This window comes from Microtus ochrogaster, unplaced genomic scaffold, assembly GCF_000317375.1.
Source record: "Microtus ochrogaster isolate Prairie Vole_2 unplaced genomic scaffold, MicOch1.0 UNK1, whole genome shotgun sequence".
Taxonomy (NCBI): domain Eukaryota; kingdom Metazoa; phylum Chordata; class Mammalia; order Rodentia; family Cricetidae; genus Microtus; species Microtus ochrogaster.
In genome coordinates this window covers 5,475,852-5,498,850 of record NW_004949099.1, presented here as the reverse complement: position 1 = coordinate 5,498,850, position 22,999 = coordinate 5,475,852, and the positions used below count along the sequence as shown (strand labels likewise).

Here is a 22,999-nt window from a genome sequence, read left to right as displayed (position 1 = left end):
AGTTGGTGCTGTGACCTAGGCAGGTCTCTGACTCCCCAGGTCTTGGTATCCCCGTGAGGTGACAGTACTGAGTGACACCCGGCTTTCTCACTTCGTCTCCGAGTGCTCAACCTTACTCAAGAGTTCTCTTGCCCATTGACCTCCTTGCTGACCTTCAGCCAGGAAAAAAATCCCATTCCCACTGTTCTGCCAAATCCCCACAGAGCCTACACACCCCCACACACAAGACAGACTCCCTGAGATTGCTGTTTTCTCTTACCTCATTTCCCCGCTTCCTTCATAGCACTTACCTTAGGTCCTTAGTTGGTCCTGTAGGTCCTCCGACAGATTCTGGCACATGGTAGACATTTCTTTTCCTCCCTGGTGTGGAGTGTATGTGTTCATGTATGTCCATGTGTGTTTGTGTGTATGCGCACGCATGTGTGTATGCTTAGGGAGGCCAGCGATTGATGTTTTATCATTCTCCACCTTTGAGACAGGGTCTCTCACTGATCCCGGGGCTTACTGATTCAGCAACACTAGTTGGCCAGCAAGCTCTGGGATCTTTCCAGGGCTGCCTTTTCAGGCATGTGCCACCACCACACCTGCCTTTTCCCAAGGGTGCTGGTATCTGACCTTAGATCCTCACATGCACTTGGGAAGCCCTGAGCCTGAATAAATCCAATGAGTTCAGTCAGATTCTCCTGAAAAGTACTCAGGGAGACAAGAGTGGGGAACTAGACTAAGACAGATAAAGACGTGACCTCAGCCCACTGTGCCTCAGTGCTGCTTCCAACCCGGGAATGGTGCCTGACCTGGAAAATTCCAGGGTTGTCTTGGGCTGCTCATGTAGCTGCTTGTTTTACAACTGACCCTAGGGTGCTCCATCTGCACAGCTGGCACGTGGCACAGCCATGCATCGAAGCTCAGTTATCTGACTCCATGACACTACAAGACCCTCTATGGGGACTTTCCAAACCCACAAAGGACAGCTGGGGGCTCCTGTCAACACCTCGCCCTGGATCTCCACAGCAGGGTAAGTGGGTGGGAAGAACACCAAGAAAAGAATACCCTCAGGGGTAATCAATATCAGAAACCACAGTGGGGCTTGCTGTGTTCACACCCATGAAACTTCAGCATCAGCCAAGAAAATAAGAACCGACATGCTCGATGAGAGCGGAGCAACAGGCCTACAGGAGATGAAAACACTGGGCCTTGTAGTCCTCATTCTTGGTGTTTTCCATGTAAACCGAAGCCTGGCAAGGTGCCTGCAGCTGGCTCCTCCTGGTAGTCCCAGGCACATGGGAGTAGAAGATGGCTGAGGGGTGAAAGGGAGGTGTAAGCCTTGCTGAGCTGAGAAGACTCCAGTACTGGGGGATGGTGTCTTGTCTTTCTAAATTTCCATTGATCCTTTCTGTCTGCAATGCCAATCACATAGCACTGCTGGCCTGGTGTCATTTAATCTTCACCCATTTGGCTTTGCTGGAAGACAAGTTGTTGGCCAGGCCTCAAGCCTGGGGTTATGAATACAAGTAGTCACTTGTCTGGTGGGACTGTGTTCAACTCTTAAGTATCCTATCCTTCCCAGAAGCAGAGGAAGCCAGGACTTACCCCAGCTTAGCAACCCCACCCAGGCAACAGCAGGACTCTACAGGCACTCCACCCAACCCTCACTGCTGGGTCCTGCTGCTGCCATGGGGCTTAGTCCATACCCAACAAGCCTAAGCTCTGCCCACCTTGATTGCCCAAGAGGCTCCAGAGCCTCCAATGAGGTTCCACAGCAATAGCTTAACACCACGGTGCCTGAGGTGTGTCCAAGAAACCTGTCACTACTAATACCAATTACTTTTCAGTAACTTACAGCCAAGTGTTATCTACGAAATGAGCCTTCTTTGCCTCTAGCAATGTCTCTATGTTTTGGTTTCCAGTAACGGCCCTGTATTTTCCACCCTTGTGAGAAGCAACCACTTTTTTTTTTTTGACTGACACTTTGAGGGTACATCCATTCTGGTTAGGAAGGCATTGTGATGGGTGGGAGTGGCTCATCTGTGATAGCAGGAACATGAAACTACTGGTTCCCATTTGGGTAGTTCAGGAAGCAAACCTTAACGCCATCTCTCGATCAATTTACCCAGTAAAAGGTTCTACAGCCTCCCCAAACAGCAGCACCAGAGGGGGATCAAGTATTCAAATACCTGAGCCCATGGAGGACTATTCCCATCGTAACCATGAGACTGTTACAGAAGCAAGCATGGGATATCCAGTGGAGTGCTTTAAGTCTAAGACATAGTTGCTCGGAGCCCTTTGTCATTCAGTAGACCGGTAGAGATAGCCCTGGTATGGGGGACAGTGGCAGGGATCTGATTGAGCTGTCAAGGTACAGGACTGAGTACCAGACCTGAAGGGACTGCCAACCTCATACTCATACTCATACTCATACTCCTGCTCCTCAACTTGATAACACAGGCAGTCACTCTATAATTTGCTTTCTTGCCATTATCAGATGAGCTGATGTTTGTGTTGGGTGTAGTCAATCAAACTTTAGCATTCCTAGTTTTCAGAAATGTGTCTAAAATAAGTTTTCACAAAGTTCTAGTGCAGTCTATCAGGGAGCTGGCCAAGCAGAGACCTGAAAGGAGTATCACACACAACACTGCATGCCTGAGGTAGAACAAGAGGCCAGGAGGGCAGACACACCACAGCTGTGGTAGACACTGGACAATGGTTTAGTACCTGTAGCTGGGGCCTCTGCCATACACCCATACAAGCTCAGCTTATGTCAGACGAAGCCACCCTGCAGCCACATACCAGCACTAGAGTGACCTAAGTGTTCCAGTTTGCTCCTTTTAAGACTGCAGGGCTTGAGAGGACTATGATAGAGGGGTTTTACCTGAGGCACGTTGTTCAGCAAGTTATTTATGGCCATTGCTGTTAGCATTTGGTTAAGCTGTCTACTACTCAGGAAGGGGGATCCCAAGGAACCACCACTTGGCACAGACCAAATCCCATGCCCTGTGTTTCCCAGAGAACAGGACATCACCTAGCACAGCTAAACCCAAGGACAGTGTTGGGGTTGTCAGGAGGGTTCTGCCCTGCCTAGTCACTGAAGACCAAACTCCCATCAGCTCAGCCACACTTGTTTTTCTCTTCTCTAACTTGTAGGGACAGGTACAATAAATAATGCAAACAAAACCTCTTCAACATGACTTTGGCTGAGAGCACATGAGCAAACTGCATCTGACAGCAGATTAGCAAACTCACTGAACATATTTACAGACACGGCCTCCACAGTGCAGACTGTCTATACTTTTCTTTTTGTGGTGCTGGGGACTAAGGACCTAATGCATACAGGACAAATAGCCAACTCATGAGAGCCATAGCCCTAACTCAATCATCTACATTTCACGGTGGGGTAACTACTTAGAGCAGAAGGTATTGACTCTAAGTGTTTTTGTGATTTCATGTGAAGTGCTGGCTGGCTGAAGCCAGAATGGAAGTAACTTTGCTTTCAGCCTCATCAGGTCCTTGTCACTGGCAGCAGTGGAAGATAATTTCTTCGGTCACAGAAGTTATGTATTGTGTCCTTCTGGCAGGTTTGAGGTCACTCGAACCCTCCCCTCTGGCCTGGTTCTCAATGGGGTTGAGCTCTTACAGCCCCAAGATAGGAGAGGCTACTGGCAATGACCTCCTTGTCCCGGATCTGCTGATGCAGCTCTTCCTCAGATGAAGGCAGGGGCCAGAATGGCCAAACTTTCCTTTCTCATGTTAAACTTGGCGCCTTAGACACGGGAGAGTATGCTGCACATACCAAGTAAAAGCTCGAGAATCCACAAGACACATTAAAAAAATAAAAATAAAAAAGGGACATCAAATTTAATTTAAAGAAAACAACCTGAAAGTAACTCCAAGAACAATGGGCAAACAACTCCTGAAGAGCAAGGAGGCTGGCGACACTGACAGGAGGCTGGAGAAAAGGAACATGGGATTTAGCTGAGAGGCTATAAGTTACTCGGAAATGAACTTCCTTGAGGGTGGAGGGATCCTTGGGTCATTTCTGATATCAGAATGCATGTGAGCTTCTCTCTGTGAGTGTTCTGTACATCTCAAGAGGCAAAGTCTCCATTTCCTACAGAGGATCTTCTTCTGTCTCAGCCGACTCTCAATGGAGGGGCAACTAGAACAACACCATCTCCCCGGACGAAGAGCATGGGGATGTTCCGTTTTGTTGACTGCAAGAGACAACAGGAGAGAAAAACAGTAAGGTCAAACAGTCTGAGCACTCCCGTTCCCTGAATGACTGCAGCAGAGAACATCGCTGTACACTCAGACCCATTCTCCTCTTCCCACGTACTGCTACGATCTTCCAAGGTTCCTTTGCAATCAGACCTGGACACAAAGTAGAGCATTTTTCTGTTTTTTTTTTTTTTTTTTGGGGGGGGGATGGGGGGATCTCACTCAATGTTAGTCTGAAACTTCTAATCCTCACACTTCAACTTTGAGTGCTGGGATTATTACTTTTAATATTTTTGGTTGTGAGCCTAGCCTTTAACAGCTGAGCCATCACTTCAGCCCTATTACTTTTTTTAGAGATTTATTTTTACTTTATTTGTGTGTTAAGTGCCCTCTTATGGCTCCTATATGTACATAACACACATGAATTCACACAGATACATAAAAATTAGGAAATAGGGGCTGGAGAGATGGCTCAGTGGTTAAGAGCACTGATTGCTCTTCCAGAGGTCCTGAGTTCAATTCCCAGCAACCATATGGTGGCTTACAACCATCCATAATTAGCTTCTGGCCTATAGTGTACATGCAGGTAGAATACTGTGTACATAATAACTAACTAACTAACTAAAAAATAAATAAATCTTTTTTAAAATTTAGGAAGTAAATAAATAAATGTAAAATAAAAACAAGTCAGACATTGTGGCTCATGATTGTAATACCAGGATGGAAAAGGGTGAGGCAGGTAAGTCACCAATGGTTCAAGTTCAAGTCCAACTTGATTTCATGGTCCATTTCCAAGACAGCCTGTGTTATGGAAAGAGACTGTGAAGAAGCAAGTGCTCCTGGCCTCTGAGCCATCTCTCCAGTCCAGATGCTGTGACTATAGAAGTATGCCACTTTATCCGGTTCTGAGTTGATTTGGGGGGAGTGGGCACTGGGGATTGAACTCTTGTACATATTTTGTTGTTGTTGTTTCTCAAGACAAGGTCTCTCTGTATAGCTATGGCTGTCCTGGAACACGCTCTGAAGACCAGGCTGGCCTAAAACTCAGAGATCCACTTGCCTCTGCTTCCGGGGTGCTGTACGTCACCACCACCAGCTACTCTTGAACATTCTAAGTAAACGCTTTACTGAGTTACATCCTCAGCTACAACTGGATTTTAGCCTGGGCTTCCTCTAAATGCCAACGGGTAGTCTGAGATCTCAAGAACAGGAAGGCAGAAGTCGATAGAATGCCGCTGTGTTGACCTGTAGGCAGGGACTCAGACTCCAGTGTGCCCAGCCATCACACCTGCTTCTATGCACTCCTGTGAGCACAAACGGAATGCAACCATCAAGGCTTAGTGATCGAGATTTGGGCAGTCAACAAACACAACCTGGAGTCGTCATTTTGCCTGGCAAAATGTTAGGCAGAACTTAGGAGCAGCCAAAAGGCCTCCCAAACCTGCAGACTCTGGGGACAAAGGCTGGAAAAGCCGAGTGTTAATAAGTGCCATGGTGTAACAGATGCACTCAGCAGGAAAGTACAAGGATGAGACCAGGCAAGAACTGGCTAGTTAGCAGGCAGACAAAAACAACTATGCCAGGTGCTTTTAAGCCAACCAAAAAAAAAAAAAAAAAAAAAAAAAAAGAAAAAGAAAAAAGAGGGACAAGGCCTGGTAAAAATACCTTGTCCTCAGGCAAAGACCATGCAGCCTGCTGAAGCCCAGGTGAGGGTTAATCAGGGTGTCTGATAGCGATGCAGTCTCCTCAATTTCCAGCAGGTCTGTAATTACGTGAGAACTGGTGCTTCATGATGAGGAGCAAGAAGGTTATGCTCCAAAGAGCACAGCATCACCACAAGAAGCCAGGCAGTGTGCCACACTGTGGGCTGTTTGGTGAGAGAAGGCGGTAAACACGATGGACAGCAGGGAACATGGGCTAGAGGTAAATAACAGAGCTTTACCAATCAGCAAAAGCAATACTCTGCGGTGGAGCGAGAACAGGGCTAACTCTTTTTGCCTTCCTATTGGCAAGCTGGTATCAATCCAGTCACTTAGGAGTTAATGATGCATGCTGTGGGAAAAACCTCAGGGATCCCAGCGGTCCATAGTCCTTCCTGTTTTGGGAATGTTGTTATTCACTAGTTATGTCAACTGAGAGAGGGCAAAACAAACAATGGTCCAAGGGGAGGCTGTTGTTTGGTTTCCCATTTCAAAGGTAATGAGAACATACAAGACAGCAAGGCACTGCTCTCCACACTGCTGCATGAAATGGACTGCAGACAGTCTGTCTTGCCTGTGTCTGTAGCAGAAACACACACAACACAATATAACAACTATTGTAGGGGATGAAGAGATGGCTCAGTAGTTTAGAGAGTGGCTGCTCTTCCAGAGATAACCCAGGCTCAATACCCAGCACTCACATGGTGGCTCACAACTGTACGAACAGTTCCAAGGGATCTGATGCCCCCTTCTGGCCTCCTCAGAGACCAGGCATGCATGTACTACACAGACATATATGCAGATATCCATACATATATAAAAAAAAAAAACAACCTTTTTTTCTCCCGAGACAGGGTTTCTCTTTGTAGCCCTGGCTGTCCTAGAACTTGTTCTGTAGACCAGGCTGTCCTTAAACTCGCAGAGATCTGCTTGCCTTTCCTTCTTGATTGCTTGGATTAAAGGTGTGCCAGTACCACCACCACAATCCAGCATCATAAAACAAATTTTAAAAAAGAAAAGAAACAATTTTATTCGTGGGCTGGTGGGGGTGGTGGCACAAGCTTTTAATCCCAGTAGTCTGAGCAAGGCTCAGCCCAACTCAGTTGACTGGAAAGGACACTCTCTAACCCATTGAGCTGCCTGTAAGTTATGCAGCATGTTCCTATCCATGTAGGAAAGGGCTTTGGCAATAAAAGCTGTCTTTAAGATCAGTGTTAAAAAATGGTTGTGTGACTCTAAAACCCTTGCTTTACTTACGCTACTCTATCAACAGTCCCTAAGTAGGTGTTAACACATAAATATGTGTTAAGTTGCTGCACAATGAGCTCTGACACTGTCAAGAGAAGACCTGCAGGACTTACTTTATATATCTCCTCATACGTCTCTTCATCAATCTCTATTGTTGTCACAGTTTCTTCCACATCTCCCAGGATCATATTTAAATGTTGATCATAAGCCTGAAGTGGGAGGGTGAGATTTGACAAAAAGGAACAGGACTCAAAAGATGCAAGTGGATTATAAGCAACATGTTTAATACTTATACCCAAAACTTCTACATGCAAATAACAGTCTCTCTCTGCTAGTTTGTCATGTCATCACAGCTATTCCCAGTGAGAACACTGCTTATGATCAAAAATGAATCCACTCAAAATAACTTGAAATTACTTCTTAAGTACTTACTGTACTTGTTAACCAAGGAAGTCTTACCATTCACAACAGTTTATTATGAAAAATAGCAAATTCTTTGTTTGCCAGACTTCCTTCAAGGATAGTAAGCAACATAAAGTTTGTCAACATGTGAGGGCACTGTAGCTCTCCAGCAAGGACAATGTCAGTGACCCTCACAGAAATGATACAGGGAGAGCAAAAATTGGCCTATTTTTGTGGACACGCTTGAGTGTGGTGTACATGTGTATGTGCATGGTCACATGTGTGTGGACGCCAGAGGCTGCCACTGAATGTCTTCCTAAGTTGCTCTCCACCTTATGTACCCAGGTCGTATCTTTCACTTGAACACAGAGCTTGCTGACAAGCTAGCTAATCAACTTGCTCAGGGATCCTATCTTTGCCTCCAGAGGCTGGGGTTACAGGTAAGCCACCCACCATACCCACCTGGTGTTTCCACAGGTGCTGAGGATCTGAATTCCAGGCCTTACACTTTACACAGCGACCATCTCTCCCACCTCTACTTTGCCCATTTATAACCTGTCCAGATCTCAACGTGCTTTGGGCTCAATTGGCTCATCCAGAAAGGACTGGGAGCACAGTATTCAGTGCAAACTCCCAAGTTTATTCCTTTTACTAAACGGCAGACCTCCTGGGGCCTGTTCAGAACTCACTTACATGTTCTTCTAACGAAGTGCTAAGTGGTTTGCCTGCCCATACCAAGGTAAAAATAGCCTAATAGTCATGTTGGGAAGGAACTGCTTGACAGCTACACAAATGAGCAAGATGTTCAGCCGAGAGCAGGAAGCAAACAGAAAGGTGGGCCATTTAGTACAGAAGAAAGAGCTCAAGATGCCTCCAAGTCAAAGGTGATGGTCTGGCCTGGGGTGTCATTCCATGTGCCAAAGACCCATGTATTTTAGCTGCATTCCACTTTTCTCATCACATTGACACCACTGTTTCTCAAGGAAGCTTGTAGATTAGTGACCCGATTTCTTTCCCAGCCCGAGGTTCTTTTTCCTCAGGTTCCAGGGAAGGAATTATCACAGTTTCTGAGAGTGAGGATGAAGGGCAACTGCCTAGCGGCTCTGTCACTGGCAGCACAGGGCTGTTTCTAAGCCTGATCTAAGAAGGCTTGTTCAGTTCTGTGCTGTAAACCAATAGCCCTGAGGAAACTAACAAGTTGAGACAAAATAAATTCACAATGATGTCACTTAACAGGACCAATTCCACAGAAATCATAAGTGTACACAAACAATAATATACGAAAGTGCCTAATAAAGTTTTATAGCTGGGGAATAAAAGAAAAATGTGACTGCTGCCTTACGTAGAATCCTATGCAGTCAGCAGCTGTGTAATCATTCCACCAAAAAAAAAAAAAAATCAGGTGGAAAAGGCGTTAAAAATATGTATATAAAGCCTTTCTAGACAGGTTTTCACTAGGTAGTCTATACTGGCCTCAAACAAAAGATCTTCTTGTCTCAGTCATCTAAGTACTAGAATTATGGGCACATGCCACATACCTTACTAGACCCCCCCCCCTTTAAACACAAACAGTATATACACATGCAGAGAAGATCTGGAAGACTATGTACTCAACTTTGGATAGTGGTCATTCATAGCGAATAGGATTTCACTTTGAATTCTACAGATTTCTATGCTGTTTAACACCTTTTGTAGTGCTAGGGGCTTTGCCCCATGCTAGGCAAACACTCTTACTGTATCTCTAATCTGTTAAAAAATTTTTTTCCCTAACAAAATGGTTTTAGATGTCAATAACAACAACAACAACAACAACAAACCCAACACCCTGCCCAATAACCTTCAAGAACAGAGAACAAAGCCAAGAATGGTAGTCAAGAATGTCTTTAATCCTAGCTCTAAGGAGATGGATGCAGGAGGATCTTGAGTTTAAAGTTAGTTGGGTTGCATGGCAAGACCTTGTCTAAAACAAAAGGAACAAATAAGTTTATTCATAAGTAAGAAGAAAAAATTGAAGGAGATAAGTGTTCTATAGGGTTGGAGAGATGCTCATGGTAAGAGCATTGGCTATTCTTGCAAAGGATCCATATCACCCTTATCATATCTGTAACTCCAGCTCCAGGGCATCTGATGCCCAGTTCTGGTCTCTATAAGCACGGGTACACATGCACACATGCATGCATGTATTCCCTCATAACATTCTGGCTAAGGAAAACATACTTTAAAAATGAATAAAGGATATTCATATTATCAAGATTTTCCAACTCCCAAAAGAAACTGCATTATTCAAAACAGTATGGATGTGCTGCAGTTCTTAAATCTGTAAGGAGGTAGGAAGGAACGACAGGGAAACAACTGGTTTTGAGATAATTTAACCGACTTACATGTAATCTGCCTCGAAGCTCTCTGTCGTTTCTCATCTTCACATAAATTCGCTCATCCAAACTGAGCCTGATGAGATCCAGGGGCTCCTCTACAGTATTGGTGGTCTGTTGCTGATGGAAGAAAAGGGCTTAGTAATGGACGGCCAGAGGCAGTGTGGTGTTTCAATCACTGGGAGCAGGATAACCAAAGGCAAGTCACTTAGCCTGTCTATGCCTTAGACTAATTTGCTAATGCAGAAAACAATGTCTTCAATTCTAATATTAGGTTTAAATGACATTTGGGTGACAAGATGAACCTATCTAGCAAGTAGTATAGAACAGAGGCTGAAAGAATTGACTTGGAGTCAGGCAGCCCGTGTTCAACTCCAGGCTCTGATCTGGCTCTTTTGAACAGGGATTAAAAATCGTATTATATCTTGTTTCAGACTCCTCATTTGCAAACTGGGGAGGCCACATCTTTCCCTCAGAAGACTTAAAGGCCTTATGTAAAAAAGAAATACTTATTATTAATGACGACCTTCATTACTTTTTTTTAAAGAGACATGATGCCCCATGACAGCCTTTGATGTCTCCTCTCTCATCCTCCCAAATGTTGGGATTACAGGTGTGAATCCCTTCTGGATTTTTTATGTGTGTGTGTGTATATATATGTGTGTATATATGTGTGTGTGCGCGCACGCATGTGCGTTATGGCATTCAAGCCTAAAGTTCTAGCCCTCCTCTGTGGGTTCCAGGGACTGAACTCAGTTTGTCATGCTAGTAAACCGCAAGCGCTGTTACCTGCTCTCTCACCAGTACCGCTCCAGCACCTGCAATTCTTATACTTAACATAATCGCTTGCTTGTTTCAAGATTTAAGAATGCTAGTTTTCGTGGTCAGTCATTTCAAAGGAATAATAGCTCCGAATTACTCTTCAAGAAGGGCTGGGACAAGTTTCAAAGGTTAGAACCCGGATGACTTGGAGTCAGCTATGTGGAAAAGATGGTTCCAGCCATTAAGAGTTACTAAAGCTATTCAATAAGCTTCTCTAGTGAGTACCTGGGGCCAGTGAGAGTTGACTGAAGATGGCAGACTGTGTAGCTATAAGAGGCTGGATGACAGGAAATAAGCAACCCCCACCTCCCCTACACATGCACCCTAGATCTTAAGTGGTACTTTCTTTCCTCCCTCCTTTCCCCTTAGTTCAGCAGGCTTTTGTTAAGAACCAAAGACAACCAACCACTGGATTACAACGATACACAAGTCACAGCCCCCTCAGTGAAGCTCATTCTAGTATGGAGAAAGGGAAATAAATACGTAGTAAACCAATGAAAGCATCCCCACGACAACCCTCTTCAGTCTAGAACGCCCACTGTCAATCGTTTTCACCCTGCAGCTTTCAATACTGCCTTTTCAAAGAAGCTTCCCCTGAACATTGGGTTTATTCCCTCAACAAAGAGCTGCTGAGTGCTCCCAGCACTGTTCTAAACCTAAGGAAAAAAATAAACACAGAAAAACCCTTTTTTAAAGCTTCATTTTGATCTCATACGTGAGATTTTTGCCTGTATGCATGTGTGCCACATGCACACAGTGCTCTGTAGCAGAGGCCAGATCCCCAGCAACTGGAGTTAAGATGCACTGGGGGTGCTGGTACCCAACCAGGGTCAACAAGTGCTCTTAACCCCTAAACCATCTCTCCAGCACACACACTCCCATCCCTATTAAAGAACTTACATTCTAGTTGTGGAAGAATCACATTAAGTAAAGAAATATATGTTTAAAATAACATGCTGTGAAGAGAAACAGTAGGGGTTGGGGGAGTGTGGGAGCGCAAGTCATTTCTGTGGTCGGAAAACTCCTAGGGAGTAGGAGAGAGTAGGTGAAGAGGCCTGTAGGCCCGTCTGTTGTCCTGTGTCCCCGATCTTGGCTTGTTTTCTTCATACTACATCTTTACCTGTTTCTCTATCTCGTAAACTAAATGCACCTTTTATCTGGCCTCCCTCGTAACACACTCCACTACCTGTGCAATTACTACATCACACTTTCTGTTGGGCATCGAGAGCCGTCTGCATTTTACAGATACAAGCCGCCGACGAGCGCGATGGGCAGATAGGCGGGTTGGAAAAGCTCTGGGCCTGCAAGTTTAAGGAGCAGGCGCGGCTACGGAAGGCCGTGGTTACTCGGGGGGGGGGGGGGGGGAAGCAATGGTCCACTTCTCGGTGAGCGTTGAAAAACCAAACCGAGCCAGGAAGCGCAAGCGCTTCCTCCACGAGCGCCTCAAGAAACTTACCTGATCTACGTCGTCCGCCATGTTTCAAACGCTGCGCCCTTTCCACCTCTCGCGAGATCAGGCGCTCAGAAACGCAAGGCTTCCACTCACTGGAAGTAGACGTGTATTATTTTTGTCCCTTTGCGCCCCTGTAGTTTACATGGAGGCGGAGCTTCTTCGGAGGGCGTGGCCCAGCCCTCGTTAGGGGGCGCGGCCAGACATGGCCCGCCTCGGGGCGGAACGAGCACGCAGTGACTCGCTCCAGTCCTACGCGGGAGTCAGGAGTGACGCTGCTGGGCAGCATGGCTCGAAAGCGCCGTGCAGGTGGAAGGCGGCGGGGGCGCGGCCGGGAAGCCGAGGACAACAAAGCAGCCCGGCACGAGGAGAGCGAAGCGGGTGAGAGACCGAGTCTGCGGCGTGCAAAACGATGGTGGCGGAGGCTAGGGCGGGCGACGGGGCGGATCTGTGTCTGCGGCTAGGTCTCCACGGCCGGATGCGCGGCGCCCAAAGGCCTCCACAGTCAGCCCTGACCCCACCGTAACCCCCTAGGGCCAAGTCCAGCCTCTTGGCAAGAGTTGAGGGCCGAGCAGGAAAGCTTCGCAGTTTCCCGGTGCCGTAGAGATACCAAAACTAGGACCGAGGGAGACCTTGTAGTGCGAGAATCTCTTTCCAAGTTGCATCCACTGTAAGTCCGGCCCCAGGTTTGGGATGCGCTTCTTACCTTGGTCTTGAACAAAGCAAAAACTACAGTTTCTCCCTTAAACATACCCTTTCCCCTGTTGTCCCATCTCAATGAATCAACTTACCCATCTATTAAAACCCTCCTCTTCTAAACTTCCAGTTCGTCGGCAAGTTCAGTTCCGCTTTGGAATCACCGAAATCTGTCCCCAATCTTTTTATTTCATAGCTCGATATCCTGTCCATGTTGTGCTTCTGTTGAGTGGGTGAAGTTGCCTCTTCTGGCCTCCCCTCTGCATCGGGTCTCCTTACTGCAGCCCCGATGATGTAGAACAAGAACAAAACCTCATATGCCTCGTTCTTCTTACCTAAAACCTTTATGGACTTGTTCCCTCCATGTATAGCATCTACCTCACTTAGCATGTCTTCTCTCCAGATACTCTTATTTTGACTTCCTCCCATTTATTTTAAACAGCAGTCTGGCCTGGAGTTCTGGATCTCTCCCTCTCAACCTGTTGATCACAGGGATTACAGATGCCAGCACGCCTGGCTCTTAGTGACCACCTTTCTGTTCTTCAGATATACTGTTTATTGTTCTGGAGGCTTGGCCTTTGGTGTTTCTTTAGCGTAGAATGTTCTTCGTGACAGTTGCTGGGGCTAATTTCTTCTCTACTTGAGGTCTGAGACACTCCATGATCATCTTAAAGTAGTCGTGTCTAGTTACCCTCAACCACAGAATCAGTTACTGCCCTGTCAGCCTCTCGTTCTAGAGAATGAGATCTCAGTGATCTTCATTTCTGATTGTTTGAGTAAAATGTGAGTGTCATAAAAACAAGGCTCATTTCCCTCCTTATCCTATTTTCTTCTTCCTCTTGTTTTCATCCTTGAAAAAAAGTTTACATTATTTTTTTATGCATATGGGTGTTTGCTTGCCTGCCTGTCTGTGCACCATGTGTGGCCCGTGCCTGCAGCGGCTAGATAGTTGGGGGTGTTGAATCCCCCAGAACTGGAGTTACAAAAGGTTGTGAGCTCCCCTTTGGATGTTGGAAATTGATGGCTCCTCTTGGAGGAGCATCAACTGCTTTTAACTGCTGAGCCATATCTTTTGTCCTGCAAAAACATTCATTGTCTACTAGGAAATAGTATTTCCTAAACTTCAGAGGAGCTCGCTTACTCCACTCTTAAGCTTCACCTTGTTCATGTGCTCGTTTAGAACATTTCTTGACTATCTGCTGTGTGGCGTCCGCCAGTCAGGTAGTGTCTACACAGATGTGAGGAGCACGCCTGTGCATGCAAATGAAGATGGGGCTTGGCTCCTTTTGATGGTTGGGAATGAAGAACATTGTCTCCCAGCTTGCTGCTGAGCAGGCTCCTCGTCATGTTTTCTTTTTCTCTGTGTTAATGTCTTCATTGGGAAATTCATTAGTTTCTCTATGTATTCAGTGATTTCCAGCCACTGCTGTTAGTACTGGGAGTGTACTAGTAAAAGAAGCAGGCAAGAGCCCTGCTATTAGGATGCTGATACTCTTTGGGGGAGGCAAATAAGGTCAACATGACAAGATTTAAACAGAGAGAAAGAAAAACAAGAAAAGTAAATTCATGTAGTGATGAGTAAATATAGTTGCTCTAATCAGACTGCCATGGGTCTGGGGAAGAGGCAGTATTGGTATCCAAGTACTGTAGTTGGTTACTGTTTGTAATTTTGAGCTCTTCACAGGAAGTCCGGTAGTGGTAAGGGGGGCGTCCTATGCAAAACAGGATGTTTAAAGACTCCTGGCTAGACACAGTATGAAGAGGTGAGTGGTGGAAATTGAAGTGATTGCAGGACAGGGACCTCGGCCTGAAGATAAAACTAAGGAATTTGAGTTCATCCTAAATGCCTTGGGAAGTTAAGTCTCAGTAGCTCAATAAGGAAGCCACCGTTTTGTTTTGTGTTTTGAGACAGGGTTTTTCTGTAGCTTTGGAGCCTGTCCTGGAACTAGTTCTTATAGACCAGGCTGGCCTCAAACTCACAGAGATCCACCTGCCTCTGCCTCCCAAGTGCTGGGATTAAAGGCCAACTGCCTCAGTGGTAATTCTTAAATGACATTGAGCTCAAGGAGACTGATTAGGTCTGCTAGATAACTTTTAATTTTGGAAACTATTCTGGAGATGTGTTGAGAGACTTCCCTACTCCCCTGCATCATGCAAAACATAAACAGCAGAGACTATGGAAAAGCCACCTAATCCTGCCCTCTAGGGATTACTAGCGCAGAATAGTGGTCCATTTCCTTCATTTCCTTGCTATCGGTGCTTTTCCCACGCTCAGCCAAAACAACGTTTCATGATGAACATCATTGCTATGCCTTTTTTCCTTTGTCTTAAAAATGATTTAATTAAACCAGTCATGGTGGTGCACATTTAGTCAGAGCACTCAGGAGGCAGAGGCAGGTGGTTCTCTGTGAGTTTGAGGCCAGACTGGTTTGTATAGGTTCGAGGCCAGTCAAGGCTATATGGCAAGACCCTGCCTATTGAGAGAGAGCTACCGAGTACCAGCCTCAGCGCTCTCTCGGGGTTCGGAATTGGATTCTATAATAAGTGAAGACTGGCTTGGGAGCGGGATCGAGGAGTAGATTGAATTAATCGACTTAGGCACGTTTTCCTGCACATTTCTTTATTTCTTGGGGGACGATGAAAGCGAAAAGAAGCATAGAGGCATAAGGGTTAAAAGGGGTAAAAAAAGAGGTGATCTCCACAAAGCTTTCAGTTTCAGACAAGTTAACAATCATAGGCAGTACGGGTGGATCTGGTGAGGAGGCACCTTATATCTGGGGGGGGGGGAGGCTTGGCGTGGCTGTGACATTCCCTGCAACTAACCTGCGGCCTTGATTTGCATGAGCATCTAGCTGGTTGAGTTAAATGGAATCTCTTCTGGGGATCCTGCTTTTGACTGCAGCAGGGTGCCCAGGTGAGAATTTTTCTCTCTGAAGCTAGTTTTAGCAACTCAGGCATTTTTCCTGTATAATACAGTTAATTTCCTGGGTTATGATCCTATGTTAGTTAAAACCAAGGTAAAGGGTAAATATAGAATATTTTTCTGCCTGTTAAGTCAGAGCAGAAGACCGGAAGATTACATCTTCTTGAGTCTGCTGTTAGAACAGACATATTACCTCCTGTATGAAGCTCCTTATCAGTGACGACTGCCAGTAAAGAAAGTTTGTGGGGAAATATTTTTATGTAGTTTTTGGCTATGAGAACAAGGACTTGACTGAATCCTTTTCACACCATGGCTTGACGGTATGGGGAAGGTATCCAGTTGCCCTACAGGAAAAGTCAGGTTTATACACTGCTGGGAGACTAGAGAAGGGAGAAATGCCATAATTTCACAAGATTTTTACAGAATTGACAGTGGCTTATCCAAAGGACAGATGTCCCCATAGCTGTGTAAAAACAGGTTAGTCCAAGTAGAGAGTACGTATACACTTCTCGATGATAGTCCAATAGATCTGTCTGCTGCACAGTTACTGTAGACTTGTGGGTTCCCCACATCTGCCTTAGCAACAACAACAAAAAGTTACATTTCATAGGGTGAGTTAATCATTTCATGGTAGGATATTCAGGGTATTGTGGTTTGGTTTGGTTGGTTCATTTTTTGAGACAGGTTCTTGTTTTGTTGCTCAGACTGGCCTATGACTTTTGGCAATATCCTTCCTCATTCTCTTAGTGCTTGGATCATAGGTAAATACCACTGTGTTCCCCAGGATATTCAGAGTTTGGGGAAAATTTGATAACTATAAGTGTGCTGGATGGTTTTATATCAGATTGACACAAGCTAAAGTCATCAGAGAGGAGGGAACCTCGATTTTAAAAAATGCCTCCATTAGATCCAGTTGTAGACAGAGCTGTAAGGAATTTTCTTAATTAATGATTGATACCCTCCCACTGTGGTTGGTGCCTTCCCTGTCCAGTGGTCCTTCCGTAAGAAAGCAAGCTAATCAAGCCATGGGGAGCAAGCCATAAAGCAGCATCCTCCATAGCCTCTCCATCAGCTCCTGGGCCTCCAGGTTTCTGCCCTGTTTGAGTTCCTGTCCTGACTTCCTTCAGGGACATACAGTGCTGGTGGAGGTGTAGCCCAATAAACCCTTTCCTCCCCGAGCTGCTTTGGCAGCGGTGTTTTGTCACAGAAATAGGAACAATAAGCATCATCGAATTCTAGTCCCTTTACATCCTCCACTTTCCTGAAACACAGAAGCAGCCCCTGTGCCCTTCAAAGGGCAAGTTTGTGGGTGCCCAGGAACTGTTTTCTCAGCGTTTTGTTCGTTATTGTAATCAAAGTGTTTAAAACATGGACATTGCTGAGGCAGGAGAATTTTTAGACCCTGTCTTTGAAATCTTAAAAAAAAAAAAAAAAAGGACACAAGAATTAGTGATTTACCTAGCATAAAAACAATTATTTGTTTAATGTGACTTTTAGTTGAATTAAATTACAGTCCATGCAAAAATACCTTTTCTGAGAATATGAATACATGCCCAGAGAGTCATCAAAACAGACCATGAGTAACAGGAATGGGTTAATTTGATATTTCAGCTTAATTCTGCACTCCATTTTGGAGTTGTCTTCTTCTTTTTTCTCCTTTTTTTGAGACAGGGTTTCTCTGGCAGTCTTAGAACTCGCTCTGTAGACAAGGCTGGCCTCAAACTCAGAGAGATCGGCCTGCCTCTGCTCCTGGGTACAGGATTAAAGGCGTGCTCCACCACCACCAGCCTTAATCAAAGCTGATTAATGTTACTTCCCAAAGTCCATTGAAGCAGATTTGTGGGAAAGCTTTGTTTCTCCTTTGGATTTATTGATCATTTCAATCTGTAAAGTTAATACAGATATTTCAGAAATCGAAAACCTTTTGGTATCTAAACACTGGTAATGATAGCAAGTAGTTTAAAAACATCACAGTCCTGTTCTAACTCTCGAGTCTGCTAAGGCGGTTGGTATAGAAGCTCCATCTAGGTTACATTGCAGTGCTCTTTGAGCAAAGTTCGATTTCGAATATGGCAGGAACAGAATAGTGAAAGTAAGATGCAAAGAGGTTTGTGAGCTGGAAGTGTCTCCCCTGAGAGTAGCAGGTTCTACTAGGTCTTGGCAGGTGGTTGATGATCAAAGGTGTAGATTCCAGTATTTCCTCTTACATTTCCTTTGAGATTGGAATTCAGAGTTTTAGTCATAGGGAGGTTGCTGTTTTAGGAGAAGCAGAATAAGAAAGTCTTCTGGTAGTGTAGCTTGGTGGTAGCGCTTCCCTCCTGTACGCGGGCTCTGCATTTCATCTTTGGTTTTTATTGTGACCATAGAGAAAGCTGAGCACTGTGTGCTGCCTAGACACAGGATGGTGAACAGGGGATGGATGACAGATGTGGTGGTGGGGACCCTTGCCCATAAGTCACACTGCCTCCCTTTCCCCGACCTCCTCTTGCTCTGTGTTGTTACCTAGATGACTTTGAAGATGAGAAACAGAAACCCCCAAAGAAGTGCCTTGTCTCCAAAGTTTCCCAAGGAAAGAGGAAGAGAGGCTGCAGTGATCCAGGAGACCCCGGAAAGGGTCCTGCAAAAAAGAAAGCGACCAAAGCCACTGCTAAATCCAAGAATCTCAAGGCTCCGAAGGAGGAAGCCCTCAGCGATGGAGAGGACAGGGACGATTTCAGGTGAGATAGCTAGGCATGGGGTTCCCGTCAGAGAGTCGAGGATAATGGCAGGTGTCCTTCGCTCTCTGAGGGAATGTGGGAAGAAGCATTTCCAGAGAGAGCCAGACCAGCAAGCAGGAGCTGGAGATCTCAGTTTTCTGGTGAGTTCAGTGGCAGCTCACAGAGTGATAACTAATAGCATACTCAGGCACAGAATTCAGGGTTCCTGATTCTTGGTCCAGTGCTCTTTCAACTTCATAGGTATTCAATAAAGAGGTAAGAGACTTCCTGCCATCCTGGTGCTTGGCACTGGCAACTGCTGCCTAACTGGACTTTGAACCTTCATTGGGCACATTCTTGTCCTTTGCTGCCCTTAGTTTTGTTTATTTTATTTCTTCATAGTTTGGGTGATCAGACCCGAGGCCTCCTGTGTTGTAAGCAAGCACTAACCGCTGAGCTGCACTTCCAGGCCCTGTCCCCTGTGTTGTGCTCTTGTTCCCCTCTTCCTGGAGTCCTTTTGTCCCTTCTGATGCTTTTCTGAGGCCATCAGCTCTAGTTTCCACAAGTTCTTGGTCTTTTCTGCTCTGTGTCCTGTTGCTGCTGAAGAGTATGGTATGTCTGCCAGATGACAGTTACAACAATGCCGTGTACCAAGGTTTGCTACCCTCTAGGGTGACCACTCCTCTCTAGTCTCAGCCAGAACTGTGAGCTTCATTTGTGTTCATAGGGCCTGTGGCATCTGGGGCTGAGCCTGTAGTTTACCAGATGCTGAGGGCCTTTGTGGTAGGTGAATATTCGTATTTCGGTATGAGGGACAGTGAACATGAGACTAGTTCATTATCCAGCCTCAGCAAGCTGATGGGCAGTTGAATAGAGGAAAACTGGGAAGGGTTCCTTTGCTTCTAAATCAATCTAACCTGCTGTCCGTGATGGGATTACATTCCAGCAGAGGGCAGTAGTGGGCCAGCGGAAGAGCAAGGGGAAGCAGACAGATTCTCCGTAGTTCATACACTTCCTGGTTGCCCCCCCCCCTCAGGTGTTGAATTCCATCTCTGGGGATATCCACACAAAGATGGGTCAAGAGCTACCAAGAAACAGTCGGTAGCCCCTTTCCTCTTACCTGAGGGTTGACTGGTCCAGCCTGTAGTTTAGAAGTATTTCTACTCTTTGACATGGGAGAAATTTTGTTGCCATGACATTGAGAAAAAGTAACAAACAAAACCAAAAATGTTATTGGAGCTCAAGACTGAGGTCATTTTAAATGCCTGTGCTAAAATCTTGGCTGTTTTTCCTCTTGATACCAAGTATCATAATGTTTACACAGAACTGCAGACGGGATTTATACATGAATCTGCAGAAATATGTCAACATTCTAGCAACTGTTTACCTTGCATGATGTTGTCTACCTAGCTACTTATCTGCATTGGTTTCCCCTACTAGCAGCTGCCCAGTCTGATCCTGGTTATGGGTCACATCTTACTTATCCTGTTTGAGCTGTGCCAGCTTCAGTGTCCTTGGGCTACATAACAGTAGAAAAACATTCTCTGAGTTGGTTCACAGGCTGCTCGGCTGATGTGAAACTCTCTTCTTCTGGCCTCTAGCTATGTGCATGTTTGTACAGTTACCTCAGCTTTCTGAGACTCCTGTGACTCTGGCTTTAATTTTGCCCTTACCATTCAAGGCACAGCATTTTTCCCCCCACATGGATTGTGAGTTAATAAGTTCTGGATTTGTTTTAAAAACAGAGGTCTTGCTTTGTAGCAGAGTAACCTTATACTTGAGCTCTTCCCACCGCATAGCTTAGGACTCTGAGAGCCGGCTGTCCATCATCACCATGGATATGATTGCAGCAGTCAACAGGAGAAGAAATCCTGTAGATTCTGCGTATCCTGGGTGTGACACCAGGATATGTGAGCCTCTGCATCTTTGATCCATACAGGGAGTCTCCAGGTGACCGCAAGAAGGCAAAGAAGCATCCAAAGAGAGAGGTGGTGGACAAAGACAGCGATGAAGATGAGGACAGTGAGGATGACTGGGAGGAGGTGGAAGGTAACGTGGGATCTTGTTTCCCAAACTGTTGGAGTCTGTTTGCTGTTTGGAGCCAGTCACATGCTGCCATCTTGTTATTTTTCTTTGAAACAAAGATAAGAAATACAGTTGCAATCAGGACTTCTTCTGACAAAATTCCTTGGGTTAGCAAGGAAGCTTGTGTTTTTTCCCTCGAGTGACTTTGATAAGGAAACTAAACAGACAATGCTGGAGGAAGTGTGCAGCTGGGAAGAGTTGCACAGTCCTGACCCCGCATAGCTGTGAGGGCAAGCTCTTTGCTTGTCTAGGGCATGTTTCTTTACTGGCAACGTTCTGTAAACTGTTTGCAGATGAATGGTGCCCAGTCAGGCTGCAGGATTTGAGGAGGAAGTCTGCAGGTGCCCTAGTCCCAAGTCCACACCGTGAGAGTGGTAGCTAACGTTAGTCCCTGCTTCCTTCTGTGGGCCATGCCTGCGCCCTCGGCATTTTATTTGGACAAGGCTCAGATTTACCAAGCAATGAGAGAAGTCTGTAAAACTGGTCCTTTATATTTAATGTTGTCTTTCTCTCTGTAACTATTTGAAAATGAGTTTTAGAAATCCTGTAGCATTCTTTTCCCAAGAAGATAGCACTGTCTTATCTGGCAGAGCAACCTCATCACACCCAAAAACTGAAAAACAACCCTCAGTTGTTATAAACCCCTTTATAGCTCTGTTGTTTGCTTTTTTTCTAATCTACGTCCAGATTAGAAATTACTCATTTGTAGCTTTTTTTTTATTAGTCTAAAGTCCCCCTACCATGTACTACCTTTATTAATTACTTCTGGTGCTGGAGATTAAACCTTTAGGAATACCAGGAAGGTGTTCTGCCACAGAACTGTCACTCCTATCCCTTTTTTTGTTTTGTTTTCAAGTGTGTGTGTGTGTGTGTGTGTGTGTGTGTGTGTGTGTGTGTGTGAGTGAGTGAGTGTGAGATGTTTGTGTAGCTCAGAGAACAACTCTCATGAGTCCTTTTCTACTACCTTGTGGGATCCAGCCCAAAGTCAGGTCATTAGGATGCATGCCATCTTGCCAGCCCCTGGCCCTGTTGTTTTCAGGTAAGGTCTCTACTATTGAACTGGCTGTGCAGTCCAGGCTGACCTGGGACGTAGGACCCGTGTTCTCAGCCTGCTGAGTGCTGAACTATAGATATATGCTGCCATACTTAACACTTTCTTTTTCCTTCTTTCCTCTTTGGCTTTGTAGAGCAATGCCTGCTTTGAAAAGTTCTGGCCTCTTTTTTAGAATTTTCTAGTTTTATCAGATAAACAATTGGGGCTTACCTGTCTCTTCCTGGTTTTGTTTTTTTTCCCAGCAGAACCCTGATATTGTTCCATGTATTAGCTATTATTCACTTTAACTTATGTGTATAAGTGTTTTGCCTGTGTATATGTCTGTACACGACGTGCCTGCTGCCCGTGGAGACCAGAAGAGGGTGTTGAATCCCCTGGAACTGGAATTACAGATGGTTTGAACTACCATGTGGGTGCTGGCAATTGAACCTGGGTCCTCTACAGTCAGTGCTCTAAACCACTGAGCCATCTTTCCAGTCCCAATTATTATTATTAACTTTTAAAATTACTGTTGATAGAACTTGCTGAGCCTGTGCTGGACATGGGAGAGAATTCTGCCACCTCACAGTCTGTCCTGCCTGTGAAGGCAGTGGAGATAGAAATTGAAACACCGGAGCAGGCGAAGGCACGTAAGAAAAGGTAGGCTGGGCCCTTCTTCTTTGCTCTTGTCCTGAAAGTAGACAGCAGGTGCATGGAGAAAGCCTTTGCATGTCAAGAGTGGTCTGAAGCCACAGGGGAGAGCCTGGGTTTGCCTGAAGGACTGAAAGGAGACACCTGGGTGTCTGGGTGGGAGCTGGAGGTGCATGGCAAGGACTGAGCATTTTGTTTGTCTCTCAGTTTACCTGACCCTCTGAGCAGGTTTATAAATAAGAGGCTCAGAGAGCTTAAGTGACAATCCAGGAGCCACTTAACCAGTGAGTGAAGGATCCAAGACCTGAGTCCCTATTGGCTGACATGGTACACCTTCCCTACCACACACCACTACAAGACTGAGATGGCGCCCACTGTGGAGGAGCACACCCTTCCTAGGTGCACAGTTCCTCTGTAGCCTCTGATGACCTAGGCAAATGGAGCATACACGCTAACTACTGAGGACCACTCTGATGTTATTATCAGGGAGGAGGGAGACATTGTGTCTTTCAGGAAGTGCAAGGTTTTCCTGCAGATCAATGGGCCCCAGGTGAAAGATTTTGCAGAACAGTCATGTAAATGCCTTTAATTTAGCGTCAGTAAAAATAATAATAATAAGCCGGGCGGTGGTGGCGCACGCCTTTAATCCCAGCACTTGGGAGGCAGAGGCAGGCAGATCTCTGTGAGTTCGAGACCAGCCTGGTCTACA

The 22,999-nt window shown here is 45.6% G+C and overlaps 2 protein-coding genes across 4 annotated transcripts in view; one reads left to right on the top strand and one right to left on the bottom strand.

Moving 5' to 3' along the window:
* Positions 1-3,818: 3,818 nt before the first annotated feature.
* Lsm3 (LSM3 homolog, U6 small nuclear RNA and mRNA degradation associated) lies at positions 3,819-12,351 on the bottom strand. Its single transcript, XM_005364889.3, has 4 exons — positions 12,213-12,351; positions 9,944-10,054; positions 7,274-7,369; positions 3,819-4,208 (listed from the first exon to the last, which is right to left on the bottom strand). The coding sequence occupies exons 1-4, from the start codon at positions 12,231-12,233 to the stop codon at positions 4,128-4,130; spliced, it is 309 nt and encodes a 102-aa protein (XP_005364946.1). The 5' UTR covers positions 12,234-12,351; the 3' UTR covers positions 3,819-4,127.
* Positions 12,352-12,444: 93 nt separating this feature from the next.
* Positions 12,445-22,999, top strand: part of Xpc (XPC complex subunit, DNA damage recognition and repair factor) — a 26,664-nt gene continuing 16,109 nt past the window's right edge. For 2 of the 3 annotated variants that reach the window (XM_005364887.3, XM_026788246.1), the window contains exons 1-4: positions 12,445-12,587; positions 18,332-18,542; positions 20,461-20,570; positions 22,179-22,299. In XM_005364887.3, the coding sequence (XP_005364944.1) occupies positions 12,494-12,587; positions 18,332-18,542; positions 20,461-20,570; positions 22,179-22,299 (536 nt within the window). In that variant the 5' untranslated portion in view covers positions 12,445-12,493. The remainder of the gene's footprint in view (positions 12,588-18,331; positions 18,543-20,460; positions 20,571-22,178; positions 22,300-22,999) is intronic. The other variant, XM_026788247.1, reaches the window with a different exon arrangement.